The 17,363-nt window shown below is 42.4% G+C and overlaps 1 protein-coding gene across 3 annotated transcripts in view; it reads right to left on the bottom strand.

Annotated features, from left to right (window-relative positions):
- The window catches only part of LOC129703932 (serine/threonine-protein kinase 32C), a 283,437-nt gene that overhangs the window by 167,780 nt on the left and 98,294 nt on the right, over positions 1-17,363 (bottom strand). For all 3 annotated transcript variants that reach the window (XM_055646651.1, XM_055646652.1, XM_055646653.1), the window contains exon 2: positions 1,193-1,248. In XM_055646651.1, coding sequence (XP_055502626.1) covers positions 1,193-1,248 — 56 coding nt within the window. The remainder of the gene's footprint in view (positions 1-1,192; positions 1,249-17,363) is intronic.

The raw sequence follows: 17,363 nt of genomic DNA, 5'->3' as shown, positions 1-17,363 counted from the left end.
CTTGTGGAGTATAAGAAATGTTAAGAGTTCACTTGAGGGAAATCAGGAGGGCAAAAGGGAAGATGAGATACTGTAACTTTAGCAAGTAAGGTACAAAGGAACCCCACGAGATTCTGTAAGTATATTAAGAGCAAAGGGGTAAGGGGAGAGAATGAGGCCCCTTAAGGATCAATGTGGTTGTCTATGTGTGGAGATGGGCGGGATCTTAAATATTTCTTGACTCCTATACAATGGAGAAGGCCATCTGCATATTTACACGATTGGCCCCAGACCCCATCTCAAATTATTTACAACAAATATTATTATACACATATACACATTGAGTATCAGTCACTGCATGCATAAATATGGTAAACTCCATATTCCATACCACTTATGTCCAGTGATTCCCTGCTGTGCACGGTTCTAATATAGAGTACCCCTTGTTCACACAGCTGCACCTTTTGACTTCAAAATGTATCACTGCTCATATGTTGTGATGGAAGTAGGAAGTCAACTAATATAATTTTATGTTAGGTATTTGAACAAATGTAAACACTGCATTTTACTATGTCTACTTATGAACATCAATGCTTTAGAACATCACAGTGTACATTTACATTTGGTGTGGGGTGGCGGTGGGGAAGGTGTGCTAAGTACAATGAAGAAGGTCTCAGAGTAATCCATTTTTACTGTTACCTACCGCAAGTCCATGCTTTTATCCCTGAGAACGAGGATTTAGTTTATTCTTAAATGTGACTAACTAATGGAGCGGTCAAGAGTATTTATACTCTCCAACCTGATTAAAGAAACATTGCAGTACCATGTAGGAACCATACTTTTCATCAACAATTATAAGCAAAATAAATTACATTCAAAATTTCCATTACCTTTTTCGCCAATGTATGTTCCCTACAGTCTGTAAATGCTAAAACAGTTCTGAATATGGATTTGTTATTTAAACCTCATAAGATGCTAACAAATCACCTTTGAAAGATTATGCACCAGCTACTTTGACAAAATAATCATCACCACTCGAAATCATCACATATCAGGAGATTACTCTGCTGTCCACTAGTTTTACTACATGTGACATTCAGTACATTCAAATCTAAAGAATGGTCACAATCAACATAACCAATCTTACAAGCGGAAATTGTTAGTCAAAACTATAACTTGCATATTATTAAACAAACAAAGCTTGCATAAATACCTTTCCAAAGCTTCCTTTCCCAATTGCACGTAGTATTTGAAAGTGGTCGAAATTCACTGCAAAATTAAAAAAAAAAAAAAAAAAAATTGAATGTTTTTGTAATCACAGTTGTAATACTATTCTCATGCCAGAAAATAAAGTAATTCCACATTTCTCTGAAGTAGATCTATCTCTTAAAACACTGGAGACCTTACATCACCAGTTAAATTTGACAGTGATACTGGAAGAGTTAATAACTCCATTATTATTATTTATATATTTGCAGTTGCATTAACTCTGACAATTTTTCAGCTGTAGTAGGAATATTCCAAGACCTTTTTATACACAGATTGAAAGTGTGCCAGTAAGGCACTCAGTTTCCAGCAGAATTAGGCTTTACTGTAACAGATAGATTGATGGTATTAGTTTCTTTAACCACCTCATTTCACATTTCCTGAACATGTGCACTGTGTTTTCTGGCATCATGTATTAAATAAAATAATTAGATGATAACCACAGGAAACATAAGACTAAGATGATGTTTTCATGATGCGAATCAATTCTAGGGATTTCAGAGACACAATAATACTCTTGCAGTACAATAATAGATTTACAATTTTAACAAACATTTGAGACACATTGAGGCATACAACGGATTAAAGTAAAGTAGAATTTATATGATCAGAAAAGGAATCGCCTTGGTCTTTTGAATAACGTACATTCTGTTCAGAATTGTTCTGCGGGTTCCTGTTTTGTTCTTGCACTTCACAGACTGATTGACAACTGGATTACCATAAAACTATTCTAACCATGCAGTCGGCTAAAGTCAATAAAAAAATGTTATGTATAAAATGTTGATTGAGGAATATAACAATTTTCTCTACGAACAAGACTGCTAAATGGACACAGTAATTTAGATATAATGTAAAATGTAATAGCCTATTTGTGCTATGCTGCACAGTGTTATGAAAATGCAAATATTCACAACTACTAGGAAAAAAACTATTTTGGTTTAAAACATAGTATACTTTAAATGGGACCATCCATTTATTTGACAAGCATATTGGAACACTGTGGGTGAGGCAATCAGATGTTGCTTTGGCAAGTTCATGCTCTTACTTTCCTACTTATGACGAATGGATCAACGAGTTTCTGGAAACAGTGAACAGCAGAAACGCAAAGGAATAAGTTACTGAATGATCTAAATATCATTGCAACTAAGTCAGTTTCCAACATATTGGAAATAATCACTGAATTTTGTGTCTATCTTTGTGTAAACCAGCATCTGCAGTTCTTTCCTATATATTCCACCATTGTGGAATGGGAATTAAAATTGTGGGGTTAATCATGCGACATACCTATAAATTATATATGTTTTTAATTCACCCAATAGATGCACTCAACAGTAGCCTTGCTAACATTTATTGCTTGTCCTGATTTATTTTGAACTGAGTAGATTGTTAGGCCATTTCAGAAGGCAGTTAAGCTAAACTAATTTAGTGTGAGCTTTGAGACATATGCAGGCCGAACCACGTATGGATGGCAGATTTCATTCCCTGAAAGGTTATTAGTGAATTAGAAGTGCTTTCACAATCATGTTGCAGCTTCATGATCAACATTACTGATACTGATCCAATTCATACCACAGCCACATAATCAATTGAATTTGAATTCATCAGCTGCTTTGATTGGATTAGACCCTTATCAGAAGTCCTGCCTGCCATGGGCCAGCTTTCTACCAGGATCTCCATATTCCTGGGTTCCTTGAATATCAGAAACCTCACAAACAATCACTGACTAACAATCACTTAAAATCTCCAGTGGTGAATTCCAAAGATTTGCCATTCTAGGAATGGAAAAGTTTCCTCTCATTTCAACCCAGATGGCCCATTCCTTGTTTTGACAAGAAGAAGCTTAATACTGAACCTCATGGCAGTGGGAGGTATCCACCTCGCACATACTCTGTTTAATTCTCCGTGGATTTTGTACATTTCAATTAAGCTACCTATTTTCCCCTATATTCCAGAAAACTGAGGCTGGGTCTACTTACTCTCCCCTGACAGAGCAGCCAACTTAGGATACAGTCTGGTGAATATCTGCTGTACTCCGTCTGCAGCAAGTATACGTATGTTTTAGGTAAGGAAACCAAAACATATACAATAAACCAGATCTGGTCTCGCCAACACCCTGTGTAATTGAAGCAAGGCATCTACACTTGTATACCCAAATCCTCCAGCAAAAAGTTCAATATAACATTTGCTTTCCTAATTGCCTGCGGCACCGACACATCAGTTTTAATTATTAAAATATTAGTGCATGGAAAAACAACTTATTTTCTTAAATTTTGTGCTGGATTTTACAAACACGGGGTTGGTGGTGGTGCAAAGATTTTTACGCTTGCAACATTGTACCAACACTATTCCATTAACATATTATTTCTTGGTCTTGCAACCAAACAGCACAATTAAAATCCATGCACTGGCATTTAGAGTTGCACTGAAAAATGTGAAGTGCGAATGCGAATATGAAGTCAATCAAGACAAAAGCCTTTCCATGGTTCTTTAATCCTTCACTGATTATGCTGCTGGGGTCTGCAAACAATTCGAGCAACTTCCACTAAGATATAGTGAGATAAGAGAGGGCAGCAGTTGGCATTGATTGTAACATGCAACTTGATACACAAGAACATTGGATAATGGAGGGTCCTGGGTGTAATAATAATAATAATAAATTTTATTTATGGGCGCCTTTCAAGAGTCTCAAGGACACCTTACAAAAAATTAGCAGGTAGAGGAAAAACATGTAAGGGGAGTGAAATAAATAGTAGAGACATGACTAGTACATAAAGTAAGGAAAGAATTCAATACAAAACACAATAAAAAAAGGCAATTAATGCACAGATGAAAAGGGAAGGGGACGTCGGGCTGGATAGGCTGAAGAGATGGGTCTTGAGGCGGGACTGGAAGATGGTGAGAGACACGGAATTGCGGATCGGTTGGGGGAGGGAGTTCCAGAGCCTGGGAGCTGCCCTGGAGAAGGCTCTGTCCCCTAAACTGCGGAGGTTGAACTTGTGGATGTAGAGGAGACCGGCAGATGTGGATCTGAGGGAATGTGAGGGTTGGTAGGGGGAGAGGAGGTCAGTGAGATATGTGGGGGCCAGATGGTGGAGGGCTTTGTAGGTGAGGATCAGGATTTTGTAGGTGATGCGGTGGGAGATGGGAAGCCAGTGAAGTTGTTTGAGGACTGGAGTGATGTGATGCCAGGATTTGGTGTGGATGATGAGTCGTGCGGCTGCGTTCTGGACCAGTTGGAGTCGGTTGATGTAGGTGGAGCTGATGCCAAGGAGAAGTGAGTTGCTATAGTCCAGTCAGGAGGAGATGAAGGCATGGATGAGTCTTTCAGCAGCGGGCGGTGTGAGAGAGGGTCTGAGTTTGGCGATGTTGCGGAGATGAAAGAAGGAGGTTTTAATGACATGGCGGATGTGAGGCTCAAGGGAGAGGGTAGAATCAAAGATCACGCCAAGGTTGCGGGCCTGGGGAGATGGGGAGACAGTGGTGCCGTCGATGGTGAGAGTGGGGTTATTGATTTTGCTGAGTGTGGCTTTGGAGCCTATGAGGAGGAATTCTGTCTTATCGCTGTTGAGTTTGAGGAACTTATGTTGCATCCAGGGTTTTATAGCTGACAAACAGGAGGGGGGGGGGGGGGGGGGGGGGGGGGGGGGGGGATTGGGGGGATTTGGTGCCAAGGTAGATATGGGTGCCATCAGCGGTAACAGTGGAAGTCCAGGTTGAAGTGGCGGAGTATCTGACCAAGGGGGAGGATGTAGATGATGAAGAGGAGGGGGCCGAGTACGGAGCCTTGGGGGACGCCTTGAGTGACTGTGGCTGTAGCAGAGGTGTGATTGTGGAGAGAGATGAAGTGGGATCTGTTGGAAAGGTAGGAACGGAGCCAGCTGAGTGCAGAGCCTTCAATGCCGAGGTCTTTGAGTCTGGTGAGCAGGATGTTATGGTTCACTGTATCGAAGGCTGCGCTCAGGTCGAGGAGGATGAGGATGTTGTGGGAACCAGTGTCAGCAGAGGTGAGGAGGTCGTTGAGGACTTTGAGGAGAGCAGTTTCTGTGCTATGGAGGGGGCGAAAGCCAGATTGGAGGGGTTCAAGTAGGTCATGCGCAAGGAGGTGGGAATGAAGTTGTGACGTAACGATATGCTCCAGGGTTTTTGAAAGAAAGAAGGAAAGAAATACAACTTGATACACAAGAACATTGGATAATGGAGGGTCCTGGGTGTAAGCACCCTTTATGGGCGACTATTTGCCTATCTTGGCAAGGTAAACAAGCAAGAAATTTCACTGTGACATGTCAAATGTGACAATAAAGTGTTCAACTCAATTCAATTCATTTGATATATGCTGGAGGCAGTGAAGCTGAGCCAGATGAAGGAAGGAAATGTGTGAGTAATGACACACACTCGACTACATCCTATTATGCATTTCACACCAACCACCTCACTCTTCTCAAGTCTACATCATTGTAGCATTCATCACATCAACTTTCCTTGACGCTGTGCCCTCCTTCCTCTTCTATGCCTTTTCTCACATCCCCATCTGTCCACCCACTCAATCTTATTCTCCTTCATGGACATTCTTAATACATGTTCACCATCAATCTATTCTTCACATGCCATATGTTCCCCCATATAAGTGATTGAAAAAACAACAAAATGCCATCCGAGTGTGCACGGGATTTGGGGAATTGGGGAATACCGAATCTCCTCAATCTTCTAAAGAAGTCGAGGTGCTAATGGTCTTTCTTTATGATTGTATCAATGTGCTGTGTCCAGGACAGATCTTCAGAGGTATCTCTGCCCAGGAATTTGAAGCTTTTAGCTCCATCCACCACCGTCCTAATGATGAAGACAGGGTTGTGGATCCTCAGTTTCCTCTTCCAAAGTTTGCAATCAGTTCCTTGGTCTTACTTGGTTGAGTGCAAGGTTGTAGTTCTGGCCCCATCAGAGACGCTGACTCATTGTCATCAATAATTTGTCCACTGACGGTGGTGTCATCAGCAAACTGTCTGCGGCTACACAATCGTGAGTATAGAGTGAGTATAGAGGGCTGAGCAAACAGCCTTGAGGTGCTCCCATGCTGATGGTCATTGAGGAGAAAGTGGTGCTGCCAATTCGTACAGATTGTGGTCTGTTGATGCGAAAATGAAGGATCCAAGGGATGCATAGAGACCAGTTCCGTTAGCATTGTAACCAGCTTTTTTTCTCTAATTTATCAAAACATTTATTAAATTATTAAAAAATAATATTTACACTACAATAAAACAAGCCAGAACCCACCACCATAATACAATACAAACAAATATACTAAATAAACGACTATACAACTCTGTTACAATCCTTATTGAGGATGCATTCAACCCCCTGAGGTGCCCAGCAGTCTCGGAAATCCCCCAGGGTGCCTGTGGACAGGGCGTAGTCCCTTTCTAACCCCATCCGGGTGTGGACGTACACCCGGCAAAAGGGCAGGCAGCCGGCTCGGGCAGAGCCCTCTTCCGCCTGGCGCTGTGACTCGCGGATGGCCAGCTTGGTCAGGCCCAGGAGCAACCCAACCAGGACATCTTCAGCCCTACCTGGTAACTAGCTTGGAGTTGATGGTATTGAACGCCGGGTTGTGGTCTACGAACAACTACCTGTTGTCTGTGGTTTTATTGACCAAGCCGTTTAGTGCTGAATGGAGAGCCAGTGAGATACATCCTCCGTTGACCAGCTGTGGCGGTAGGCAAAGTGTTGCGGGTCCAGTTTCTTATTGAAGAAGGAGATGATATGCACCATAACCAACCTCTCAAAGCACAATGGACGTTAGTGCCATCAGTCGTCATCAGTAGTCATCGAGACACGTCACCTTACTCTACTTGGGCACCAGTATTATTGATACTCTTTTAAAGCAGGTGGGAACTTCAAACGGAATATGTCCACAAAAACTGCCAAATAATTTACCATTCCTTTGCTAGTAAATTTGGTCAGCATGCCCTCTGTTTAGGGAAATCCCAAAACAAACATGTGGCATTCTTCACAATGACCAGTGAGTATAATGATTCAACATGTCGTTCATATTTTGTCTTATTTTATTTGTCAGTTTAGCGAAGATTTCCATAATCACCGCAATGTGAACCAATATATTTATTGCATAGCACAGTATAGCATAGCATAGATTATATAAACCATCTAATATAAAATATGTACGATGCTAAATTAAAACTTTAATTTTGTGACAATTGTAATGCTTCATGTAAGTTTCTCCCCACAAGTTCATTTTCAGGATCGAGCTACCAGTTATTGCCTGTTTCAAAATGCCCAGAGAAAGTAATGCTGTGACACCCCTTGTAATCCCTACAGTCCTACTGGTGAGTTTGAGTTTAGTTTATAAAAGGTACTCCCACAGTGTTACCATGATTTCAATGCAGAAATGATGAAGGACTGGTGATGTACTTCCAATCAGGGGATAGTTTGCAAATTGGAGGGAAAATCTCCATGAGGGGTGATACAGTGGCACAGCGGTAGAGTTGCTGCTTTGCAATGCCAGAGACCTGGTTCGATCTTGACTTGGAGTGCTGTCTGTATTGATTTTGGATGTGATCCCTGTAACTGTGTGGGTTTTCTCCGGGAGCTCCGGTTTCCTCCCACACTCCCAAGACGTACAGATTCGTAGGTTAGTTGGTTTTAGTAAAACTGTAAATTGTCCCTAGTGTGTAGTATCATGCAAGACCATTGGCTGGGGTGGTCGTGGGCCGAAGGGCCTGTTTCCGCTCTGTATCTCCAAAGTCTAAATCTCTGAAGCAAGGCCAATGCCCAAGACCTCTCACATACCTAACCCTACCAAACACACAAACTATCTCTTTGTTTGAACACCTGGAAAAGTTGTGGACAACACACACTAAACACACAGCATATTCATTGATCAAGATTCCAGAGAGTTTATTGCCATGTGCCCCTGATAGGACAATGAAATTCTTGCTTTGCTTCAGCACAACAGAACATAGTAGGCATGACTACAGAACAGATCAGTATGACCATTATATAAATATATACACACACACATAATGAAATAAACTGATGAAGTGCAAATAAACAGATAATGTTCAGAGTTTTGTCCGAGCCAAGTTTAAAAGCCTGATGGCTGTGGGGAAGCAGCTATTCCTGAACCTGGCCTTTGCAGTCTTCAGTCATCACGCAATATGCAAAAAAGCATTATTTAATCTCAAATAAAAGCAACAGCAGTATATTTTATGTTGCTGCCATTTACTGTGACTGCCAAGTAGAGATATTATGCAGCTGCAATCTTATTAATTTCTCACCCCTTCTATCCCAATAGTATTTTTTAAGCCTAAAAGTTCACGATTCTGAAACCGGGCTGCATAATATTAAGCTAGGATGATAAATAATTATCAAATCAACATACACCATGAGCTATGTATAGGTCAGGTCAGGGGGCAGTTCCCCCTGCCACGGGTACCATGTAATCCCGCGCTACCTGCTCCATGGTCGGATAGTCGGTGACTAAACCGTCTCCCCCACCTGGTTTGCCAGGTGACGAGGGGGCTGTGGACCCCCAGCAGGACCAAAAACAAGACCCGTCAAAGGGCAGATGAGCTCCTAGCGAGCCAACTTCAGTAGAAGTTGCGATCACTGTCGTACACGGCATTGTAAGGCACCGTGCCTGTTGAAGTTTTCAACGATGATGATAATGATGATGATACTTTTAGTGTCAAAGGTAAAAAACGTAAGCAATTTTATTAAGATATTCTATGCAGTAATATCAAATCGGTACAAAGGGCAAGCTTTCTTTTAAAAAAGCTTAGAGTAGCTGAACTAATTGGATCAAACTGCAATGTCTTCCACATCCCTTTATTCTTATACTGACCTCTGGCTCACATCCTACCTCATGCTGCAACCGTCTGTTAACTCATCTGCTATTGCCTAGTCTCTGTCACCATCCATTTTCATCCCATCACTGTGCCACAAATATCTGGACCTGACAAACTTGCCGTTCACTGAAAAAACGAGGTAAGGCCACTAAACCACTACTGGTAGGAGTTTAAGCCGATATAAATTCTATTTGGGCAATGCAGACATTTTCTTTAGATTGCCCTGTGGCCCATTAACCCATGATTACCCATTGCTGAGAGAGCAGAGACCCTCACTGCTGCACCTGCTCACTCTTCCATTAGTTGCTACACAGGTTACAATGGAATCAGGAAGATGGCCCCAAAAGGTCTCCTACTGTTCACCCTTGGAATCAGGGCGAGCAGAGATGTCTGCTCCAGGAAATTGTACAGTCATTGAAATGCCTCTGACAGGATCTTACATAAATGTTACCACCAATAATTAATTGTATTTACAGGCACAACCAGCCAGATCATTCAGTGGGGCGAGACACAAAAAGCTGGACTAACTCAGCGGGTCAGGCAGCATCTCTGGAAAAAAGGAATGGGTGACATTTTGGGTCGAGAATAAGGGTCTGAAGAAGGGAAATATCATCTATTCCTTTTCTCCGGAGATGCTGTCTAACCCGCGGAGTTACTGCAGCTTTTTGTGTCTATCTGGTTTAAACCAGCATCTGCAGTTGCTTCCTCCACATTCAGATGGGGCACCACATTAAGCAGATACTGTAGATGCTACAATAGGAGAACGCCTTATTTCATTTACAATAGGTTACTCTCGCCCCCACTGCTATATGCTTTACACAACACATGGCTATCATTTACAGGTCGTTGCCAGCTTATTGGAGACTAAATAACTGAATGCCATCCACAGATGAGGTGAGACGAACTGCCCTTGGCATTAAGGCAGCGTTTGACTGAAGATGGCAGTGAGGCATCTTGGTAAAAATACATTCAATGGGGAGTTGAAGGAGAAAGCGTTGGAAACATTGTGGTCATACCCTACACAAAGGAAAATGGTTGCAATTGTTTGAGATCAATCATCCCAGCCCCAGTACATTACTGCAAGGGCTCTTCAGGAATGTGCTCTGGGGCCAACTACCTTTAGCCGCTTCACCAATGATCTTCCTATGATACTAATGTCATAAGTGATAGGAGAAGAATTAGGCCATTCAGCCAATCAAGTCTGCTCCGCCATTCAATCATGGCTGATCTATCACTCACTCCTAACCCTCCCTTCTCCCAATAAACTCAGACACCCTTACTAATCAAGAGTCTATCCATCTGCCTTAAATATATCCATTAACTTACCCTACACAGCCTTCTGTGGCAAATAATTCCACAGATTCAACCTTCTTCTGACAAAAGAATTTCCTCGTCATCTTCCTGAAGGGAAGTATTTTAATCTGAGGCAATGACTTGTCCTAGACTCTCCCACCAGTGGAAACATCCTCTCCACATCCACTCTATCCAAGCCTTTGACTCTTTGGTACGTTTCAATGAGGTCCCCCTTATTCTTCCAAACTCCAGCGAGTACAGGCCAAGTGCTGTTGAACGCTGAGGTTTGAACTGGGGACATTCACTGATGACTGGACAATGTTTGATTTCCATTCACAACTCAGAAAAAGAAGTAGGTTATGCTTGCAAACAGCAAGACCGAGACAATATTCAGGCAACGACTGTTAAGTGGAAAATAACATCCATACAATAAAAGTGGCAGGCAATGGGGATTTCCAAACAAGAGCCTAACTTGGTACTCTTGACATTCAATAGTATCACCCTGCCAAGTCCCTCATCATTAATATCCTGAAGATTACCAACAAGTAGAAAGTCAACTGGACCATTCAATGGTGACAAGAGCAGGTCATCGACTGGGCGTACTTTGCCAAGTGACACATTCTCTGACATCCCAAGGCCTTTCTACCATTTGTACGGGAAATTCAATAGCATGATGAACGAATGTAGGAACTTACTCCATCAGGACATTTTCTCCATCCTGCCATCTGTTTAAGGAGCATGCCATCTGAGACAAAGCTTCAGCTACAGGCTTGTGTTAAATACCTGCATCCGCGCACAAACACCCAAAGATTAATTATGCATCACCATGGGTTTAGTAGAGTAGCATTCAGTGTGTATCAACCACAATATTTCATGCACAGAATGGACACTGGTTGCCCAGGCTTTCGTGGGTACACCACCTCCAAAATAAAGATGATGTATAAATACCTGGTGCAGGAAACCACCCATGATATCAGCGAGCTTCTCTCCAAATTCTCTCCAAATCTCCATCGCCATTCATTAATCAACATTGAGTCCAGACGGTGGAACTCCCCACCCATCAGCATGAATGCAGCATTTCAACAAGATTTCTAAAAGGCAATCAGGGATGGGCAATCAACACCCAAATCCTGAAAATACATTTTTTTTTAAATCAGCTCATGCGTCTTCAAATTTGAATCCTTCTGCTATCCCTGGAAAAAGAGGAAATTCTATCCTCGTATTTGAACCTGCTTTTCACATTCATCGCCCTAACTCCCAAATATTGCCTCTTATTTTAAAGGTGCACATGGTGTAACATGGTCATCTCTCGCTCCCTGCCTCTTCAATGCAGTAATGTACTTGAGTCTTTCACCTTGCTAAAAGTCAAGAACCACAATCTCTTGGATGGTGGAAAAGATAATCGACGATAGAGAATCTATCTCACCATTCCACATGCGCAGCTGTACCGATACTGTATATAATAGCTCAGAGGGCAATTAAAATATCTTTTTGAAAATATTCAGCAGGTCAGGCAGCATCTGGAGAGTGGAACAGTGTTGCATGAGGTCATGGAAAAGGAGGGAATAAAAGCTTTTAGTTATAGAGCAACAGAGAGAGATGGAAAGTAGGCTTACTGAAAGTAAGCGTGCAGGTACAGCAGGCAGTGATGAAAGCTAATGGCATGTTGGCCTTGATTGGGTAGAGGATTTGAGTATAAGAACAAATAGGTCCTTCTGCAGTTGTACAGGGCGCTAGTGAGACCACACCTGGAGTATTGTGCGCAGTTTTGGTCTCCAGATTTGAGGAAGAACATTCTTGCAATTGAGGGAGTGCAGCGTAGGTTCACTAGGTTAATTCCCGGGATGGCGGGACTGGCATATATTGAAAGAATGGAGCGTCTGGGCTTGTATACACTGGAATGTAGAAGGATGAGAGGATATCTTATTGAAACATAAGATTGTTAAGGGTTTGGACATGCTATAGGCAGGAAACATGTTCCCAATGTTGGGGGTGTCCAGAATCAGGGACCACAGTTTAAGAATAAGGGGTAGGCCATTTAGAACGGAGATGAGGAAAAACATTTTCACCCAGAGAGTTGTGAATGTGGGGAATTCTCTGCTGCAGAAGTTTGTGGAGGCCAATTCTTTGGATGCTTTCAAGAGAGAGTTAGATAGAGCTCTTAAAGATAGCAGAGTCAAGGGATATGGGGAGAAGGCAGGAACGGGTTCTGATTGTGGATGATCAGCCATGATCACAGTGAATGGCGGTGCTGGCTTGAAGGGCTGAATGGCCTACTACTGAACCTATTATCTATTGTCTATTGAGAAAACAAAAGGGATGGTCTATGATGAAGAGCACACCAGAGAGACCCAAGGGCATGTGGTGGAAGTGCTACCTGAACGAGGATGGCAAATGAACATCTGAATGAAGTGCAATCAGGAAGAGATGAATGAAATCTGAAATAACAGGGGAGGGAACACAGAATATCATGTTGGACACCTGAGCCACAAAAGTAGGCAGTTGTCTGAAACTGCTGATTTCAATGTTGAATCCTGAATGCTGTATTTGGAAGATGGAGGTCCTGATGTTTTTATTGAGCTTTATTGGAGTAAACAAAGAGTGGCAACAATACAAATAATCTGAGGCAGCCTGAAGAAGGGTCCTGACCCAAAACATCGCCTATCCATGCCCACCACTGAGTTATTCCAGCACTGTGTGTTCCACACAGAGTTCCAGCAACTGCAGCCCCTCATGTCAACAAAGAATCAAATGGAAGAATACAGAAGTTCAGGGTTACCCTTGCAGGCTGAATGGAAGAGTGCTGCAGTACAGATACCCAATCTGCGTTGGTTTTGTTGTGCACAGTAAAGGCAACACACTAAATTGCTAATAGTATCAGCGAATTGCTGCTCCACCAACAAGCGAGTCAAGAATGAAGAGAATTACGAGTGTTTATTGTCATGTGCCCCAAAGCAGAACAATAAAATTCTTACCTGCAGCAGCACAACAGGTATGTGAACAGAGAACTCAATAGAACTATGGGAGAGAGGAGGTAAAAAGAAAGTGTTACATCTGCTGCAGTTGAATGGTGCCACGAGAGAGATATTGCTGCAGATGAAAGACAAATCAAGAACAACAGGTAGGGAAGATTATCCTCAGAATGATAAAGTAGGAGTGGAAAGGTAAACATGACCTGGAGTACAATCACACTGAAACTGCTGTAAAATTTGGCGGATGACCTGTATAATGTGTGGACAATATTCAATAGACACCAGGTGCAGGAGTAGGCCATTCGGCCCTTCGAGCCAGCACCACCATTCAATGTGATCATGGCTGATCATCCCCAATCAGTACCCCGTTCCTGCCTTTTCCCCATATCCCCTGACTCCGCTATCTTTAAGAGCCCTATCGTTGATCAGATGGATCAAGGGGTATTGCACTTAAATTCTGAATGGGAGGAGAAGGGAGAGCAAGAGTATGGGTAAAGACTCGTTAAAAATACGTTGGAAGGGGAACAAAAGTTGAGGAAAAAGGAAGGTATCGAAAACACTGGTAAGGAAGATAGGGCATCATAAATTATAACCTCATATAACACCATAGTGGTTGACAGCACGAAACAGGCCATCTCGGCCCTACAAGTCCGTCCCAACAAACACAATTTCCAGGTCCCACCTGAAGTGCACTCATAAGGAATAACCCTCCTTCCCTTCTCAGAGATGCCTATCCAATTCATTTTAAAATGTATACCAATGAACCTGCCTCCACCACTTCCACTGGAAGCTCATTCCACACCGCTACCACTCTCTGAATAAAGAAGTTCCCCCTCATATTACCCCTAAACTTCTGTCCCTTAATTCTGAAGTCATGTCCTCGTTTGAATCTTCCCTATCCTCAAAGGGAAAAGCTTGTCCACATCAACTCTGTCTATCCCTCTCATAATTTTAAAGACCTCTATCAGGTCCCCCCTTAACCTTCTGCGCTCCAGAGAATAAAGACCTAACTTATTCAACCCATCTCTGTAACTTAGTTGTTGAAACCCAGGCAACATTCTAGTAAATCTCCTCTGTACTCTCTCTATTTTGTTGACATCCTTCCTATAATTGGGCGACCAAAATTGTACACCATACTCCAGATTTGGTCTCACCAATGCCTTGTACAATTTTAACATTACATCCCAGCTTCTATACTCCATGCTCTGATTTATAAAGGCTAGCATACCAAAAGCTTTCTTTACCACCCTATCTATATGAGATTCCACCTTCAAGGAACTATGCACGGTTATACCCAGATCCCTCTGTTCAACTGTATTCTTCAATTCCCTACCATTTACCATTTACGCTCTATTTTGATTTGTCCTGCCAAGGTGTAGCACCTCACATTTATCATCATTAAAATCCATCTGCCATCTTTAAGCCCTTTTTCCAAATGGCCTAAATCACTATTAGATGAATTAATGCTGGCTCAATTAACCTCAGTATCACCATAGTGGTTGAGGAAAGAAGTGTTGAGAGTCACAGTAATCCAACAACCTCCCATCCAACACAATACCAGGAGAGCTGAAGTGGATGTCCAGAATGAATGGCAGCAGCTCTGTGAATCAGAGATACTTTATACAGCACATAGATGGTTTTCTGACATTTCCCCTCAATAAGAGGGGATTTGATTTGGGATGTTTATTTTGTGTAGGCTTTTACTGTTACAGGATGGTCAAGCAGCGACTGCGATGCACCAAGGAGGAAAGACAATAGACTACCTTCGCTGGTAACTTGATAAGATGATGAATATTTCTAAGATGCCAGAGGCTGCTTTCCCTTTCCTTTTTTCTCTTCTTGATTCTGAACTGATGACTGCTGTTCCCTGATGATCAATTAGTTGCATAGGACACAGCAAACTGTTCCCACATACTGCAGGTCTTTTAGACAGAAATCCAGGTAGGAGAAGGATTGTTGCAGCAGCCAATGATCTTCCTGTTATAATTTCTTCCCGCATTAGGAACCATATTTATGACCATTGCTGGCTGCAATAAGACAACTCAAATTGCAGAAAACTTTTAGAACCTTGTGCGGAATGAAGATATCATGAACCCAGCCAGTGTCCTGAGATAGCCGTTTGTGTAGGAAGGAACTGCAGATGCTGATTTATACCGAAGATAGACACAAAATGCTGGAGTCATTCAGTGGGACAGGCAACATCTCTGGAAAGAAGGAATGAGTGACATTTCGGGTTGGGACCCTTCTTCAGACTACGAGTCAGTGGGGAGGGAGACTAGAGATATGGACGGGTAAGGCGTGAAAATGACAGATCAAAGCAGACAATTAAGGAAATATAGCATGGTTCATTCTTGGCTGAGGGGAAAGTGACAATGAGGCATACAATCAGTAAATTTAATCAAGAGGACTGAAACTGGTTGGAGAACTAGGGTGGGGGAGGGATGGTGAGAGAGAGAAAACAAGGATTGCTTGAAGTTAGAGAAATCAATATTTATATCGCTGGCTTGTAAGCTGCGAATGCTATTTGTTCCTGAATGGCAGATCTCAGTCAGTTAGAATTGGTCTTGAGATTACCTTCATCAGGCCCTCAACACTGATGCTCCTCAGGACGCCTGCTTAGTCCCCTGCTCTACTCCCTATACACCCGTGACTTTGGCCAAGTACAGTGGCAACACGATCTTCAACTTTGCCAATGATACCACTATTGTTGGCTGGATCAATAACAATGATGTGTGGAGTACAGAAAATAGAACCTTGTATCACGATGTCAAACAACAACCTGGCCCTTAACATCAGCAAGATGGAAAAGTCAATTGTTGACCAAAGGAAGCGGGAAGGTGAACACAACCCTTCTTCATCAATGAAGCTGCTGTAGAGATGGTCGACAGCTTCAAGTTCCTTGGCTTCCATTTCACCAACATCCTAGTCTGAAGAAGGGTTTCGACCCGAAACGTCACCTATTCTTTCGCTCCATAGATGCTGCCTTACCTGCTGAGTTTCTCCAGCTTTTTTGTCTACCTCCTAACCTGATTATTTAACAGCTGTACGGTGATCAAGAAAGTGCATGAGTGTATTTACTATATTTAGCAATTGAAAAGATTTGGCATATTCATAAAGCTTCTCATGAACTTCCACAGATGCATCATAGAAGGCATTTTGAAAGGTGCATCACAGCTTGTATGGCAAAGATAGCCACAAAAAGCTGGAGTAACTCAGTGAGTCAGCATCTCTAAAGAAAAGGAATAAGTGAGAGGGTCGAGACCCTTCTTCAGATTGCTTCGACCCGAAACGTCACCTATTGCTTTTCTCCAGACATGATGTCCGGCCCGCTGAGTTACTCCAGCTTTTTGAGTTTATCTTCGGTTTAAACTAGCATCTGCAGTTTCTTCCCACATGGTTCGTATGGCAGTTGCTTTGCTCTTGACTGCCTGAAACTGCAGAGAATGGTCAACATCAGAAGCTTGTCACTTCCATCCATTCAGTCCACCTTCATGGTGCATTGTATCAGGACAGCTGGAAGTATTGTAAAATGATGCCCCTTTCTCAGACCATTCCCCTTTCTTTCTTCTACCTTGCAGGGAGGAAACACAGAAGCTCAAAAGTCTGGTTGTCCAGATTTAAAGACAATTTCTTACCTGCTGCTGTCAAATGTATGGACCAATCATCTCTTTCATACCCTCTTACTCGAGGTGCTGCTGCACGTACACTTACACTTAACTTTACTTCATTTGGTTATTCCCTTATTGCACTTTGAATGTGCAGTAGGCTATGCCAGGTTAACACAGGGAGTGTGTTGGCTTTAGGGATGAGCTGTAAAATGGCAGTGGTGTATTCATGCCATTGAATGCTGATCAATGTCACAAACCATCTACTCTGCTTTCACCAACATGGTGGTCCAGTTGATTCATACAACAAATGTGAATGGCACATTCTAAAACCAAAGGGTAAATATAAGACCTTTTTCAGAAACAAATTTTGTATCAGCGATGTTAACAAT

This window comes from Leucoraja erinacea, chromosome 15, assembly GCF_028641065.1.
Source record: "Leucoraja erinacea ecotype New England chromosome 15, Leri_hhj_1, whole genome shotgun sequence".
Lineage (NCBI taxonomy): Eukaryota > Metazoa > Chordata > Chondrichthyes > Rajiformes > Rajidae > Leucoraja > Leucoraja erinaceus.
This window is presented reverse-complemented; position numbering and strand designations above follow the sequence as displayed.